General features: G+C 38.7%; 1 protein-coding gene across 1 annotated transcript in view; it reads left to right on the top strand.

The window, feature by feature from the left end:
• The window catches only part of ENPP1 (ectonucleotide pyrophosphatase/phosphodiesterase 1), a gene marked incomplete at both ends in the record, with an annotated part of 51,383 nt that extends 41,074 nt beyond the window's left edge, over positions 1-10,309 (top strand). Inside the window, 8 exons of the mRNA XM_079550287.1 lie at positions 260-435; positions 990-1,041; positions 4,168-4,322; positions 5,341-5,476; positions 6,401-6,481; positions 8,359-8,491; positions 9,146-9,302; positions 10,142-10,309. Of these exons, the coding sequence (XP_079406413.1) occupies positions 260-435; positions 990-1,041; positions 4,168-4,322; positions 5,341-5,476; positions 6,401-6,481; positions 8,359-8,491; positions 9,146-9,302; positions 10,142-10,309 (1,058 nt within the window). The remainder of the gene's footprint in view (positions 1-259; positions 436-989; positions 1,042-4,167; positions 4,323-5,340; positions 5,477-6,400; positions 6,482-8,358; positions 8,492-9,145; positions 9,303-10,141) is intronic.
• Between the last annotated feature and the right edge of the window lie 5,438 nt (positions 10,310-15,747).

The following is a 15,747-nucleotide window of genomic DNA, read 5'->3' as shown; positions in this document are numbered from 1 at the left end:
CTGTATATGTGTTATGTGATTTTTTTGTGCTTATTCTGTACCTCCTTGCAAGCAGACTAATTCCATCCTGAGCCCTACCTGAGAATATATATATATTGTCTTTTAAAGTGCTTACATTGTTTTTCCTTTCAGTTGTTCTGAATAGCAAGCAGTGCAGGATTATTTCATTATTATCTTGTAATCAACCATAATTGCTATCACAACACAAGCAGCAATGTATTATAGTGTGTTTTGTCCTGTGACTTGAATTCTTTCATAGACTTGCTTGATTTGAAGCCAGCCCCAAACAATGGAACCCATGGATGCCTAAATAATCTCTTAAGGAATCCTGTTTACACCCCTCACCATCCCAAAGAAACAAGCCATCCTTCTGAATGCTCTTTTGTGGGACAAAGAACCTTTCCAGTGAGCCTTGGCTGCTCCTGCAGGATAGCAGTACGTACCGAAATGGTTGAAGTCATCGAGGCATTTGTCTCTGTTGTATTCAGAGTGAGACTCTGGATTCTCTAGTATAAATATTTATCTCGTAGTTTTGCTTCCTGTTTTTTTTTTTTTTGTTTTTTTTTTTTTTTTTTTTGATCCAGTCTCAAAATCATGTCTTGCCTGGAGTTAGAGAGCCTATATTTGCATGTTCATTTTTTGAGGTTTCCTAAGTAAAGCAACATTCAGCTCTAAAGAGTGTGGAAAACAGAAGCAAACTTTGATGGGAAAAGCATTTAGTTATTACTTGGTTCACTTTACTATGTTGAAATTTCCTTTCTGTGACTATGTTGTATGCTTGGGATTGATTTTCAAAGATGTTGATACACTTGTGGCAAAAACAGTGCGTTTCTGCAATTCTCCGTAGCTCCTCTGCAGTCCCTGTCTGTGAGTTTTGTACAGGGTTAACTTGCAAGTCAGATGTGTTATGTTTATTATTGTAAGTGGAATATAAATTGCTTTGTGAAACACATAGTAAAAAAATCAATGTTTTTGCTTTATAATTACAGGGCTTGCCAGTAAGAGATTTTCATCAGCGTTTAAATCTTACTGGAACAGAAGGTAAGACATTTAGCTTGTAAAATAGAATGAAAATATAAAGGGGAGGATAATTAAAAATGTAAAATATTTGATATCTAAACTTCTGAACAAATATCAAGTATATTGTTAAAAATTCTTTGAACTACTCTTTGGGGTTACAACTCTGTCATGTATATGTAGGATTCAGATACAATCCTACTGAACTGTTCTGGAGTACGTGTAGCTGTGTATATGTGTCTTTATGGTGCATGTTATTATCTGAAATATTTGAACTTTCCAACACTGAAATAATGAGCCCTTCAGAATGAGAAGCAAAAGTGGTGAATGGATAACTATGTGATAAAAAATCCCTGTAAATATTGATGTCATGTTGGCAACATCTAAAGAAGTACAGAATATTTTACATGATCTGGTTATCACGTGGTTTTAAATCATTTTTTGCTGTGCTAATACTGTATTTCAGTTCTGTGGGCACACTTGTGCCAAGTTTGAGCTGCAGTTTGCAAGGCCATATACGTATTTATAACTTGTAAAGCAAAACACATTAATTAAATAATGGAAAACAAGTTGGAATCTAGCCCTTCATGCTAATACCTTAATAAATGGAGTCATAGCAGTTAGATGGTTGGAAAGGAAAATAAGTTGATAGAAACCTTGCTAGGTGTTTGCTCATGGAACCTTGTTTCTTAAGCAAATAATCTCTGTATTTGTTGAGAACCTGCTGTAGCTCACTGTTAAGAATTGGATTTATGTCAGCTACAGGCAGGATCCAGTGCTTGATGCTTATTCAGAACTAATTTAAGGCTTCTGTTGACTTGGGTAGTTTGTCCTGGCACAAAAAGTGAATAGTTTTCTTGAGCATTTTCCATTGACAGCAGGGCATCTTGTTAAAGTGTGTCCCAGAGACTTTTAAAAAATCACTCATTGGTATTGCAACATGCATAAGAGCAGTGAAATAAAATCCAATTAGTAGCATACGGCAGCAGGTGCTTTATTCATAGCGTGTAAGTAGTTTATCTGAAACAAACTATTAATATGTAGGTAGAAGCCTGAGTGCCCTGCTGAATATGGCTTTGGAGAAATATGCCAGGCGTGTAATATGTTTTAGAACCCATTTTGTAAAAAATTAACCAAAGGTTCTAAACTACACTTCTGAAGCACTAGGATTTTAGCTTGGATTATCCTAGGTTACCGCTGATCTTAGTATAAGCAATTTGCTTTTAAGTCGTATGAATCTTGCACTTATTACATGCATTTCTTCCATCTCTAACAACACCTTGTCTATCAGCCAGCCTCCATACTCCTTGAAAGTATTCAGTTTATTGATTACCTCTGCATATTCTGACACTGTTTGTTATAACTTGACAGCCATATAAGAGCAATTAACTACTGCTTTTTTAAGTTTTATGGAAAAAGAGAACAAACAGTCAAGCCTAAAATGTTTGTCTTTTCCATGATGGGTAGGGAAATAAATGTCATGAACTTGACTTCATTTTTTTTGTTTTTTAAATTTGGAATTGAATTCCTCATTTAAAACAATTGCCTTGAAGTTGAAGATTTGTGGATGGCAGTAACCTACTCAATGGTAAATATACCTGAAGCTTTGGCCCCCTTCTTTATAATTCCATACATTTAAGAATCAAAAACATTTGCATATTCAGTAGTGAAGCAATATTTTTTATTATTTTGAGATGTTTTCATGATGTGCTAGTTTTTCTTAGTTTTTATTTTACACCAGAGAACTGGAAACTTGAAAATATTATTTTTTTTGTTGTTTCTACCTAAATAAATATTCAGTCTTTTGATGAAATTAATGTTTATCTTCAAAAATTCGGAACCTTTTTTGACGTTTTTGGACTGCATTAGGTGAATGCAGGAGCATGTTTCTTACGATTCTATTTTGTTACTTTTTTTTTTTCACTATTATTTTAAGAATCTTAAGAAAAAATACACTGTAAAGTATTTATGTTGCTAACTCTGCTTTTCTGTTTAGCTTCTTTCTAATGACTATCCCCTCTTTTGATCCCACATACATTGTTTCTGTTACAGTTCTGTTACAGTTTCTGTTTTAAAGGAAAGTCTTCACTGCTCTGTTGGATGTGGCAGTTGGTGAATAGACATAAACAGGCACTGCCCTAGGCAAGGATCTGGCAGAAACCCTTAGAGATCTTAGCATCTTAGAGATGCTTCTTTTTTTTTTTTTTTTTTTTTTTTTTGTATGCAAACATTGTAGAGAAGTGTGATCTGAGAAAGGAGGGGGGGGGGGGAGAAAGGGTTTCATGACCATCACAGTCATAGAATCCTTAAAGTTGGAAGGAACCTTTTAAGGTCATTTGGTCCAACCCCCCTGAAATGAACAGGAGTACCTGCAGCTAGATCAGGTTGCTCAGAGTCCAATCCAGCCTGACACTCAGTGTCTCTGGGGCCAGGGTATCCACCGTCTCTCTGGGCGACCTGTTCCAGTGCCCCACTACTCTTATTGTAAAAAACTTCTACCTTATATCCAATTTAAATTTCCACTCCTTTAGTTTGAAACCATTTCCTCTTGTCTTATCACAACAGCCCCTGCTAAAGAGTCTGTCCCCTTCTTTCCTACAGCTCCATTTTAGTCCTCACGCATCTGAAAATCTGTTATTTCACTGTATCATTCATTTAAAGGCCAATGAAATGTAGAGCCATAAATGTCATTTCTTCAAATAGCTTTGTGCTTTAAACTAAAACAGCCCCTTCAGCAGATTTGAAATCACCACAATTAGTTTGTTTCTCAGCTAAATGTTAAGTAAAAGCAGATCCCACACGTGTATTTATATCAAAGCACAAAATCAACTATGACTAAAATTTGCATTTTATATCCATCTACTATTTTAAAATGTCAAAATGTGTTGTTTTAAATGCACTGTAAAACTGAACATTGTACATTTGAGTTATGTATGTTGGCATATTTCTTTATATTGGTATTGTCAGTTAATTTCTTGCCTTATAGAAACTACACCTTTGATACAAGAATAGAATTTTTCGTTTTTTGTTTTATTACTACGATTCCTCTATTTAGCAAGTAGAAATCAGGGCAATTTTAGGTGTATAAAAGAGTAAGGTTCTCAACAACCATTATCAATTGAAATGTAACTAGCATTATATCTACTCCAGTTAAGAAGATAGAGACACTCACTTTGCCCTACGGACGGCCCAGAGTTCTGCAGAAGAAACACAATTACTGCCTCCTTTACCATTACCGCTATGTAAATGGATACAGCAAGGACTACAAGATGTCACTGTGGAGTTCATACACCGTTAACAAAAATGTAAGTATCTGAAGAAATGTTAGAAACAACATTGAAAGCTAAAAAGACTGAATGACAGCTATTCCCAACCACTTTTTGGAATAAGAGTTGGCTTTGACTCCTTTCTTCTTCTTGGCATAAGCTTTTGCCTCTGGAGGGAACAGATCCACCAGGAAGTGAGGAGACCATTGCCACAGAGACTGAGAGATCCTGTGAATCTGCATTTACTCCACTGCTTGGCAATGTAGGCCTGCTATAGCAGTCTGCCAGATAAAGCAGTGTATATAATAATGTAGGACCCTTTTGAAAAGATAATCTCTGAGCTATCTGTAACCACTGATGCCTTGATTGAATCCTTCCCTCAGAAGATCATTCTGATTGAGTTTAAAGTTGTTGATTAATCTAGACTTTGCCGTCCTGAACCATGTGCTAAGATGTTCATGCAGATTGTTGATGTTAAGAATGAAAGTTTTTCAGATTGGTTTTCCAGTTTGTAGAAAATTTAGAAGCCAAGGCATGCTTGAAGTGAAATTAGGACTGTAGAAGATGCTTTTTAGTTTGATTATCTGGGCTGTACAGGTTTTAAATAATGGCCATTATAAGTAAACCAAACTAAGCTCTGTCAAGGTTTGCTTTATCCTGAGTTTCTTGAGAGGTCAGTGGCTCAAAACAAACAGTTATTGTAACAAGTGGCCCATTGGAGAGAGATGGCTGCCTCTGACTCTTAGCCTAAGCGTATGCATTCAGACAAGATCAAGTTAGCTTTAGTAGGGACCTCCCAGTTTTCCTTTGGAAGGGGATATTATTCTTAACTGAAATACTGCAGTTTTGCTTATTTTATTTTATTTACAAAACATGTGCAGCAAATGAGAGGCCTTGGTAAAATAGGGACAACATTTGAATCTTAAGCCTCTTTGCACCACTGAAAGCAGCCGTGGGTAAATATTTAGAATTCTGCAGTCCCCCACATTGAACAAAATATTGCAAGGCAGCTATTTTAATTTTAATTTTCTAGTGATACTTTCTTCTTGTTCAATAGGACAATTGGAATTCTACTGTAGAAGATATTTCCAGCTGTTTACACAAGGATCTTCGTATTCCTTCTAATCATAACCAGACGTGTTCATTTTACAACAATCATCCTCGACTAACTTATGGATTTCTTTCTCCTCCAAGTAAATACATTGCTTTCTTTGTACACCACATGTGACTTAAGTAGTTTGTAATGCAGTAATATCTTCTTTTATTGATATTTCTGATTAAGAACTTGAAGCAGTAGTTGCTGAATTATTATAGTTCTTTTTAGCATATGAGAAAGGAAAACATTGCACATGCATCAGCAGTTGTTGAGTAGTCCAAGGTCATTTAGTTTTTCCTGAAAGCTTTTCAACTTGTCTGGTTTCTAATGTGGCATCTCATAGAAGAAACTGGAAGAAATGTGTAAACCTTGAGTCAAGTCTGGCAAACTAATAAACTGCAAATTCATTTTGCATGACCTCCATTAGTTGGAGCTACCCAAAGTAAAATAGAAACATTTGTCTGTAAATGTAAAAATGTCTTGATTTAAGTTTATTTTATGTTTGAAATTTACCATTGTGTGCATACGTGACTTTTGGTAAAGGGACTCAGTATTTGATGTAAAGAGTGCAGGTCTGATTCTCAAAAATGTATTTTAAAATATGGTTAGCTTTTTACAGAGGTTATATTGCATGTAAACTGGTGCTGGTTTGATTTGGAAGCATTTTACACTGGTTTTACTGCTAAAGCATTGAGTGAAAGTTATTTTAACATCCATACAAAGTGCTGTTTGCAAAGCTCAAAGAAAGCTATTCTCATGCCTCAGGAAGTGAATTTTATTCCCTTCCCCACTGCTCAAAAGTCTGTTTGGATATTTTAAAATACTAAAATAATGTGGACACTGTATACCTTCCAAGTGCAATTACTGTTGCTGCTGATGAGATTATTTTATTTTGGACCTGATCAGCATATGCTGAAGTCAGTATTTACGCATCAACTTTGAAAAGTGAGTTTAGGTCAGCTCCACCTTAACATCATAGCATTGATCTTTAATCTTGTATTTTTGTGCTTTTTGGTTTTAGATTTTATGACAGATGCAAAGAAATCTCATTATGATGCCTTGCTCACCAGCAACATTGTGCCAATGTATCCTGCATTTAAAGGTATTTTCTTTATATGTGTATTTGAGTGTAAGGCTGCAGTCTTTTTACTTACTTCCAAACACCACAAATAATTTCAATTTAGCTGTGTCTGTGAAATAAGACCTTCCCAGACCCTGAATTTCTTACATCAGTGAAAACTTCCTGAAGTAGGTCTTATGATCCTTATGAAAAAGGCCCAGCATTATTAGCTTATGGCTAGTTACACACTGGTGTGGCATAGACGTCTTTATTTTATGACCGACATTTTTATCTGCATTTCCCTACCTACCTAAACAAGGTTTTATACAGTATCTTCTAGATAACCCAAATGCCAGTTATGTCATAGAATCATCATCATAGAGTGGTCTGGGTTGAAAAGGACCACAATGATCATCTAGTTTCAATCCTCCTGCTATGTGTAGGGCTGCCAACCACTCAACCAGGCTGCCCAGAGCCACATCCAGCCTGGCCTTGAATGCCTCCAGGGATGGGGCATCCCCTCACTGCAAGAAAGATATTGAGGCCCTGGAACGTGTTCAGAGGAGGGCAACAAAGCTGGTGAGGGGTCTGGAACACAGGCCATATGACGAGAGGCTGAAGGAGCTGGGAATGTTCAGCCTGGAGAAGAGGAGGCTCAGGGCAGACCTCATTGCTCTCTATAACTTCCTGAAGGGAGGTTGTAGTGAGCTGGGGGTCGGCCTCTTCTCTCGTGTCATTAGTGATAGGACCAGAGGGAATGGCTTCAAGCTACGGCAGGGGAGATTCAGGCTGGACATTAGGAAGTATTACTTTCCAGAAAGGGTGGTCAGGCACTGGAATGGACTGCCCAGGGAGGTAGGTGGTGGAGTCACCGAGCCTGAGGGTGTTCAAGGAAAGACTGGATGTTGTGTTGAGGGACATGGTTTAGTGGGAGCTATTGGGAATAGGTGAACGGTTGGACTGGATGATCTCTTAGGTCTTTTCCAACCTTGGTGATTCTATGATTCTATCCACAACCTCTGTGGGTAACCTGCTCTAGTGCATCACCACCCTCTGTGTGGAAAAACTTCCTCCTAATATCTAACCTAAATCTCCCCTGTCTCAGTTTAAGACCATTCCACCTTGTCCTATCACTACCCACCCTCATAAATAGCCATTCCCCTTCGTCTTTATATGCTCCCTTCAAGTACTGGAAGGCCACATATGACAGTAAGTTAAATTCATTTCTGTTTTAGGAACGTCTCTCAAAGTCAGATGAGTTTCCAGGCAGAAATTAAGAGTCTCTAAAACTGAGAAAATAGGAAAATAATCAGATTTCTAATATAAGATATGGGCTTTCCTGGGTGAAATTAAGCATGAGATGGTTGGCTGAGGGAGGTTAAGCATATTCTTAATGTAAAGAAGCGTGGCACTTCCTCTGGAGGGAGAGGAAAAAAAAAACAACAAAAAAAAAAACACAGTCATTTCCTCTTAAAGATAATTAAAACGAAAGAGGTAAGAAGAGGCTTCAGGTACATATAAATTGAAATTTTCATGAAATGGAGATGTGGGCATATATGCTAGCCATTCGAACCTTGATAATGAGGCAAGATACAGTCATGGTTTTCTCTCATCTTCCCTTTTTAGCTTCTTCATACCTTGGTTTCCATGAAAGAAGCCCAAGGCCGTAGGGGAGCAGTGTCACTATGTTCAGTCAGGTTTGTGGTTAGGGTGACTGTGAAACCAGAATGCCAGGAGATGCTGCTGCTCAGGTAGATTAAAACTATGAAGACCTGTATTTTCCTAGGATAATATATTATGTATAGTATACTATTTTCCTAGCTTACCATGCCCATCAGTACTCTACTGGGAACAGCACAGTTCTATTAATAACTCCTATCTTGGAGATGATGTATCTCATTTCCATTACTTTATTCTAGTGTTATGGAACTACTTCCATCAGTCCCTGCTGCCTGGGTATGCTGCAGACAGAAATGGTGTCAATGTAGTAAGTGGTCCTGTGTTTGATTACGACTCTGATGGGATCTATGATACCCCAGAAAAGGTGAAAAGGTGAGCTGCTTTCCCATTGTAATCCTTTGCTTCTTTTCTCCATTAGTAGTCACAAAGTAATTTTGATCCTTGTTAGCAAGGAAAGCATCTTGCTGAGACTGATCCTTGGCAGGTCTTACCAGTTCAGAGAGAAGCAGTCATATGGACCTAAATCAATTGAGCTGTGTAAAGCTGAGAAGCAAACAAAAAGCAGAAAGAATAAGCATGTACTAGAAGTGTGTCATCCTGAAACACTGCCTCTAGAACTGGATGAAGCAGGGGCTTACCCATGGTATTGTGGCTTATATTAATGAGTCTGTATATCTGGTGGTGTTCTATTACTGAGTTGTCAGCACAAGTGTACTAGTTACTCCCAGATGGAAAAACTGGTTCAAGACAACAGATAGGTGATAAATTCTTGCACCTTTTAAAGTCAGTTCTTTGTCACACCTCACCATTTTGGGCCTACAAGCTGAACTTGATATGCAAAACATTAATCCAAAATATGCTGTTAACTTTGATTACAGATTAATTTTACCTCCAGATCCAAGCTTTCTTCAGACTAACTACATGGGTTGCTAAAAAACAGTGTACCACAGTACAGCTGATTACTGCTATTTGCTCTTTGTACAGGAATTAACTTACTGACTTACAGGAATATCTTCTGCGTTTCAGACACCCTGGTAACTCAGAAGTTCCCATTCCTACTCATTTCTTCATTGTGCTGACTACTTGTAAAAATACTTCTGAAACTCCTTTGAAGTGTGAAGGATCTCTAGATGCCTTATCTTTCATTGTACCTCACAGAGAAGACAATAGTGAAAGCTGTGCAGTAAGTAGTCCATTCAGTCTCCATAAAGCCAGGCTTGAGCTCATTCTGCTTGAGTATCAGTGACCAGCTAATTAAAGGCTGTAAAAACTCTACAGTTTGTCAATCTTCTTGAGAGGGAATACAATATTTTTGTAAACAGAATTACATTAAAATGTGTACATATGCTTAAATGGGGAAAGTTTCCTGTTCAAAGACTTACAGATAGCTGAGTAGAATCAGGAGTATGTTGAGAGAATCAGTGTGATGCATGCATAGTTTTCAATAGCAGCAATATCCAGTCATATTATTTGAGAAAGGTGATGAACTTCTAGGAGAGGATGAGTCATCCACAAAAGAGATCCAGTGTTAGATCAAGTGTATACCCTAAAGGAGAAGACAATTTCTTGAAGAGCACTGATTGCTTCTATTTCAAGTACTTGGGCATTATGATGGGAACGTACATAGCTATGCTCCTTATAAACCAGAACAAAGCATGTGAAGTGCTATCCTACAGGGAGGATGTACACAAGTAACTGCCCACTTAAAGCAAAGTTCCCAGCAGTAGCTTTATCATAGAAATGCTGAATAGATGTTGGACCTTCCCTGCCACTCCTCATTATCACCAGCTTCCACTGATGCAGCTGCAGGTTCTGTACACTTGAGGAAGTAACAGTAAGTACTAGATTTGTACATTTGTACAAGCTTATTATTTGTAGAATCCAGTGCTTTCTATTTGTTTGCTGCCAGTTACTGCTTTGTCTGTCATCATAAAAAAATGAAAATATCTTTTACTAATTGATTTAAATCTATATCAGAAAAAAGAACATTTCACAAATTCTTTTCCTCCTCTTTCCTATTAGGATGGGAGGTCTGAGTCGCTGTGGGTTGAAGAGAGAATGAAGTTTCACATAGCTCGGATCAGAGATGTAGAATTACTTACAGGACTCAGCTTCTATCAAGACAGAAAACAGCCAGTATCTGACATTTTACAGTTAAAAACGTATTTACCAACTTTTGAAACTGTCTGATTTTTCCTATGTAATTTTTGTCCATTTTACAACAGATATGTAAATAGAATTTTTAATTGATGATTTTTTTTTTTTTAAATAAGCTGGAACATTTATTGAGACCAAAATGCAGTGGGGAGGAAAGTGGGAGCCATATTTGTATCTCAGGGACTCCTGATGGACTATGTATATAACACAGGGTGGCAGCTCCTGTTGTTCACCCTTGAATATGGTAGAACAATGGCCATTATTAAATGCTGTCAATATTTGATCATTGCAGTCTGAGACAAAAACAAAACTATCTTTTACACGCACTGGAGAGGGAGAATTTTTTATAAAGCACAAGTTGTGATCAATGTGGTCAATATTCTAATTAGCAAATATTTTAAAGTTTTAAGAAATAACTGCCTTATTGAGCATTGAAATACAAAAAGCAGCATATTTCCTTGAAGTGTGAGTTACATACTGAGTTTTGGGTCTCGCGTAATAACACAGCATTGTGATACAAGAACCTATATTGAGGTAAGCAGTAAGACTGGTACCCAGCAAGGAATAAACTTGGCTAACAGAGTTCTATTAGCAAGGGTATGCTGGTGCGTTGCTGCCCTCTAGTGCCTCCAACACCGAAGAAGAGTTTGATACATATTCTGCATGTTTTACATGCATCCTCAGAGTGGGCAGGAGCAATCATCTCCCCCTGAAATTCAGAAAGATCCCTGAGCTCTCAGAAATAAATTGCTTCAAATTAAACTTGTATTTATGCCATTTTTGGATTTGGTGTATCATTTAGTCTGTTGTGTTTTGAAATCTACCCCCCCTTTTTTTTTTTTTTTTTTTTGCTCCAAGATAATTTCACACAAAAATTGATGGCAGAATGGTAAAGTGATGACTTCCCATAAAAACAAGTCAGTGCCCACAGGCTGCTCATTGGCAGCAAATAGCCACATTCTCAACACATTTTTAGCTGTTTCCTTTTGCTATATCATCCAAATTCCAGCTCACATAAGTTACCTGTCTTGAATGCAGACACTGCCAGATGCAAATCCAGCAGAAGCAAATAATGAGCTTTCCTGGAAGCTCAGACCACACAAACAGCTGCTATAGGCACTCAGGAGTGTAGTAACTCCCTCTTTCCTAGTCCCCATGCTATCACCTTTGTAACTCTCCCACTCCCTCTGAAGCCAATGAGCCAAAATTGGCTCTGCTATGTATTAAGTATGGCATAGTGAATTATACATCATGTTTGTCTCATTTTAAAAGAAAATACATCACGCACAAGTCTGTTAAAGGACTGAAGACCCTGCAACAGATCAGCGAGGTATTTTACCTTCTGGCTTGGTCAGGGCAAGTTGGAGGCTGGATTCAAAGCCTGCTGAAATCAACAGAAAGCTTTTCTATTAACTTCAGTTTAAGAGGGCAGACATCCTGGGTTTTTTTTTTTTTTTGCTTTAACTAAATGTATTTCTTTGATCTTCTGTTATAAGCATGATTTTTTTTCCTAAGTAGTTTCACTGTGTGAAATTTAAATGTGTTGTAGCAACCTCACTTTAAAACATGACTGTGACAGCATTATTCAGTATAACATCTTTGTAACACTGCACCTGTGATCAATAAAAACATCAGATGATGTATACTGTTTGTGACTCTTTTTATGCCAAATGCTAGTGACTAATTGAATAGTTGTATAGGTATATAACAATCTATTTTGTTTGTTCTGGGATCAAGAAAGTGCTTTAAATCTTTTTAAGTTGAAGATGTCTTCCCTCCTAACTGAAATGTTAGATTCATTATTGGAGGTTGAAAGCATTAAGAAAGATGGTCAAGAACTGCAATGAATTGCTCCTTTAGGAAGACAGTGAATTATCCTAGCAGCTTCTTTTTATAAGTGACAAAAGTTACCAGTAAAGGTACTGTATTAGCTAAGCCTGCCTGTGGAGAAAGAACTATATTGGCTGGCCTCTAATGGAAGAGGGAGATTAAGAGAAGATGACAAAAATATGCAATAGTGAGAATAATTCTACTGTTAAGGTATGGTTAGGACAAAGAGGCTGAAAGTAAGCTTTTTCTAACTCGCCTAAGCTGGAATAATTAGTGGCCATCATTCCAGTTTCCAGGCAAGAGCTGGTAAAAAGTTCCATATACGTCTCATCAAGGTCATATTTGATTCAGATTGACACAGAATAGAGTTTCAACAGAAGGGACTCACAATGAAGTACACCAATGAATCAGTAAGTTTGGGAGATAGCTTTACCTCCTCTAGGGAGGAAATATTCTTAATTTTATTATTACATTTTACATTATGTGAAAGCAGATGACAGATGTTAACACCTTCAGAAAGCAAAGTAAAGTTAAGAGGCATGGATGGCCCTACTCCTGGATAAGGATAGAGCAGGTCATGCCTTAAGGAACAGCTGACTGTTGGTTTGACCTAGGGAAGATTTTGGAAGGGAGGGTGAGAGGCTATGAAAGCTGAGGGTCATTGAGTAAGGGTGGATGGGAGAGGAGTGTGGGATGTGGCCTTGCTAGAGATTCCCACTTTTCTTATGTTCTAACTTACTTGCCTGACATTTTAGGGTGGTGGGGCAGTAGAGAAGAGAACAACTCAGAAATGTTTTCCTAGTGACACAATGCACCTGGAGCTGTGCTGTCAGGGCTGGCTGCTTCCTCCTCCATAGCTAGGAGATAACTCAGTTGATTAGTGCCTGACCCATTTGTTGCTCAGGCTATCCACTGTGTTTAACAGAAAACAAAGCAATACCTCTCTGCTGTGATGTGGGCCTGTTCTGGCAAACATTCCCTCAGAACATCCACTGTGCTCTGAACTACTCCCATACAGCACACTGCAGCTGCTTGGTAGCAGCACCTGCCAGGCCTGCTTGGCCTCATCCTGAGAGTGGGTGACCTGAGTTTCTGACCATCCTTAGCCTTATAAGAGTTGAAGTACAAGATCATCCTTTAAAATACACAGTTATAAACCAGGGAAGAAGGAGCTACCCTTCTGCTGCATAGGAGCACACTTCTCATTTTTCTGGAAAATGAAAGCCAGGAGACAAAAAGGAAGAGCAAAAAAAGCCTAAATCAGTGGCATTTTGATTAGGGCTCACAACTGGGATGGAAGTAGTCTTTTCTGACCTCCCTTCTTCCAAGCTCTATAACAAACCTCAAGATTAAAAATGCCCATGTGCCGGTATACTCTGCTCACAAAGAAGCAAAATCATTTCTGATGCATTCTTAGCAATGCCAGGCAAAGTATTCACAAGTAGGCTGATAGGCATGACAGAAAGAAAAATGGACCTTACCCATCTGGTGAAAGAGCTCTCTAACTATGCAGCACCCCTCCTTAGAAGTAGCCTCAGTCCAATCCATGGTCTCCTTTCAGTGGCTGCTTCTTATATGAGCAGAGGGCAGCTCCATCCTGGGTCCACCCCTTCTGGTCAGGTGGGGAACACAGGTGCAAACAATTTGCCTGTGCTCCCTGGGTCAGCCACCACTTCAACATGTGCTCCATCATCAGTTCGAGCTGTGACCTACTAGTTCCCCTACACCGTATGAGCTACTATCCATCCTACCACTCTGAGGGTGCTTGGGGTGGCCACGCTGAGAGATTTCTTTTATGGCAAAGGTGACTGGGCAGCTGCTATAGTGCCATGCCCACAGCTATACCACTAATGAGGTCAGGAAGCCATCCTGGGGCAAATTCAGCTCTTTTACTGCTGTGCTGTGGAAAACTGTTTTTGCCGTTCTGAGGAACTGAAGGTCAGAATGTGAATCCAATGACTTAGAAGTTCCCAAATGTTTTTGTTTAGATACCATCATTGCTAGTGGCAGCAGCAGCAGCATCTCCTGCTCACCCTCATACACCCTGCAGCCACATCCAGCTGTCTGGGAGCACCACACTGAGGTCGCTTGTGTGTCACGTGTGGTTTGTCTCCACCATAGCTCAGGAACATCTGTATGACAGGAAACCAGTCCAGGTCTGGCATTCTATGACTCAGGCTCCTTTGGGAAGGAGTTCCTCACTGAACTGCCATGAGTCACCACGCCAGCCTACAGAAAAGGCTGCTATGGAGACCATGGACAAACTCAGAATAATTATGGAAGCCTCGAAACAGAATTTAAAGGATGCCATTGCAAATTATCATATTCCTTCTCCACCACAACGTGTTAAATTTGTTGCCACTTATTGCAGATTTAGTCCTTTTTATTTTTAGTTTCTCTGCTCAAATGCAACAAATGCAGTAGGATGGAAAACTGAGTCACCCCCAAAGCTCCTGAATGATCTGCCCATTCAGGAGGCAGCTGAAGTGCCTTTGATTGTGTCCATAGCACATGTGAGGCTCTGCCCTCACTGTTCCCTGTCAAAGCCGTACTTCAAACCAGTCTCCCATCTGCAGATTGAAAGAGAAATTGTTTGTGCCTCTTCCCATCTCCGTGTGCTGGAAGCCTTAGCTTTGCAGGGCATCCAAAATCTGTATCAAAACTCTGGATTTCTAGGTGGTAGAGAGCACACTGCCCAATGATAACAAATTCACTTTCAAATCCTGTACCTGCTGGCTGTGTAAGGTGGCACAGTCCACTGCCAAAACTTAATTATACTCTTTGTTACTGATCTTCTACTAGGTGAAAACTGTACTTAGCTGCTTTACTCTGGAGAAAGTAATCATGTGCACTAGGTTCTGCTATTCAAAATAAATACATGGTTTAAGGAAGTTGTGAAGTTTAATAATCACTTATGAATGCATTTGAATCTGGATAAAAGTGAATGCAGCTGCACTTGCTGGTAGCTGCCCCTCTCCTGGTCTGATGTGAAGTAAAGATCTGTTTCAGTCAGTGTACGTGTTCTAAAGAAATATGGCTCCAGGACTATAGAAATCCAAGCAAACCACTTGGAAAATAATGGACTTTTCTTAGATTTTTGTGAAATTCTTCACATTCTTGTAATTAGCTAACACTCCTACTACAAGTTTTAGAGATGAGAGCATTGGCAAGACTAAATTACTGGGATCCGAAGAATCCAAAATACTCTTGGCAGCTTATGCTAAATAGACTGAGGAAGGGTGTACCGTACTGTACATACTGTGCATCAGATATAGCAGTGGAACTAATTACACTACAGATGGTAATGGTTTTCTTTCCCTGTCCAAATGATCTCAAATCACTTAAAGCTGTGTTGTTAAATCCCAATGTTGGCTTCAAACAGGGCAAAAATGCCTATTAATCTGTATCAACTCTTATCATTGGGTACTGTAGTTGTTGTTGGTATATCTTAAAGAAATTGATGTAAACTTTGAGTTCACATAGTATAAACAAGGCTGCCCATAGCTTCCTGCAAAAAAAAAGGAAAAAAAAGAAAAAACAAGTAAAGAAAGACCCCATGCCCCTAGTCCCTGTATACCGCAAAATCAGAACACTGCAAGCCAAAATATTTGGGATCAATCTGGAGAGGTGGATGGTGGCAT

This window comes from Tetrao urogallus (assembly GCF_951394365.1).
Source record: "Tetrao urogallus genome assembly, chromosome: 2".
In the NCBI taxonomy this organism is placed as follows: domain Eukaryota; kingdom Metazoa; phylum Chordata; class Aves; order Galliformes; family Phasianidae; genus Tetrao; species Tetrao urogallus.
The sequence above is the reverse complement of the archived record's forward strand: the minus strand, read 5'-3'. Positions and strand labels throughout refer to the sequence as shown.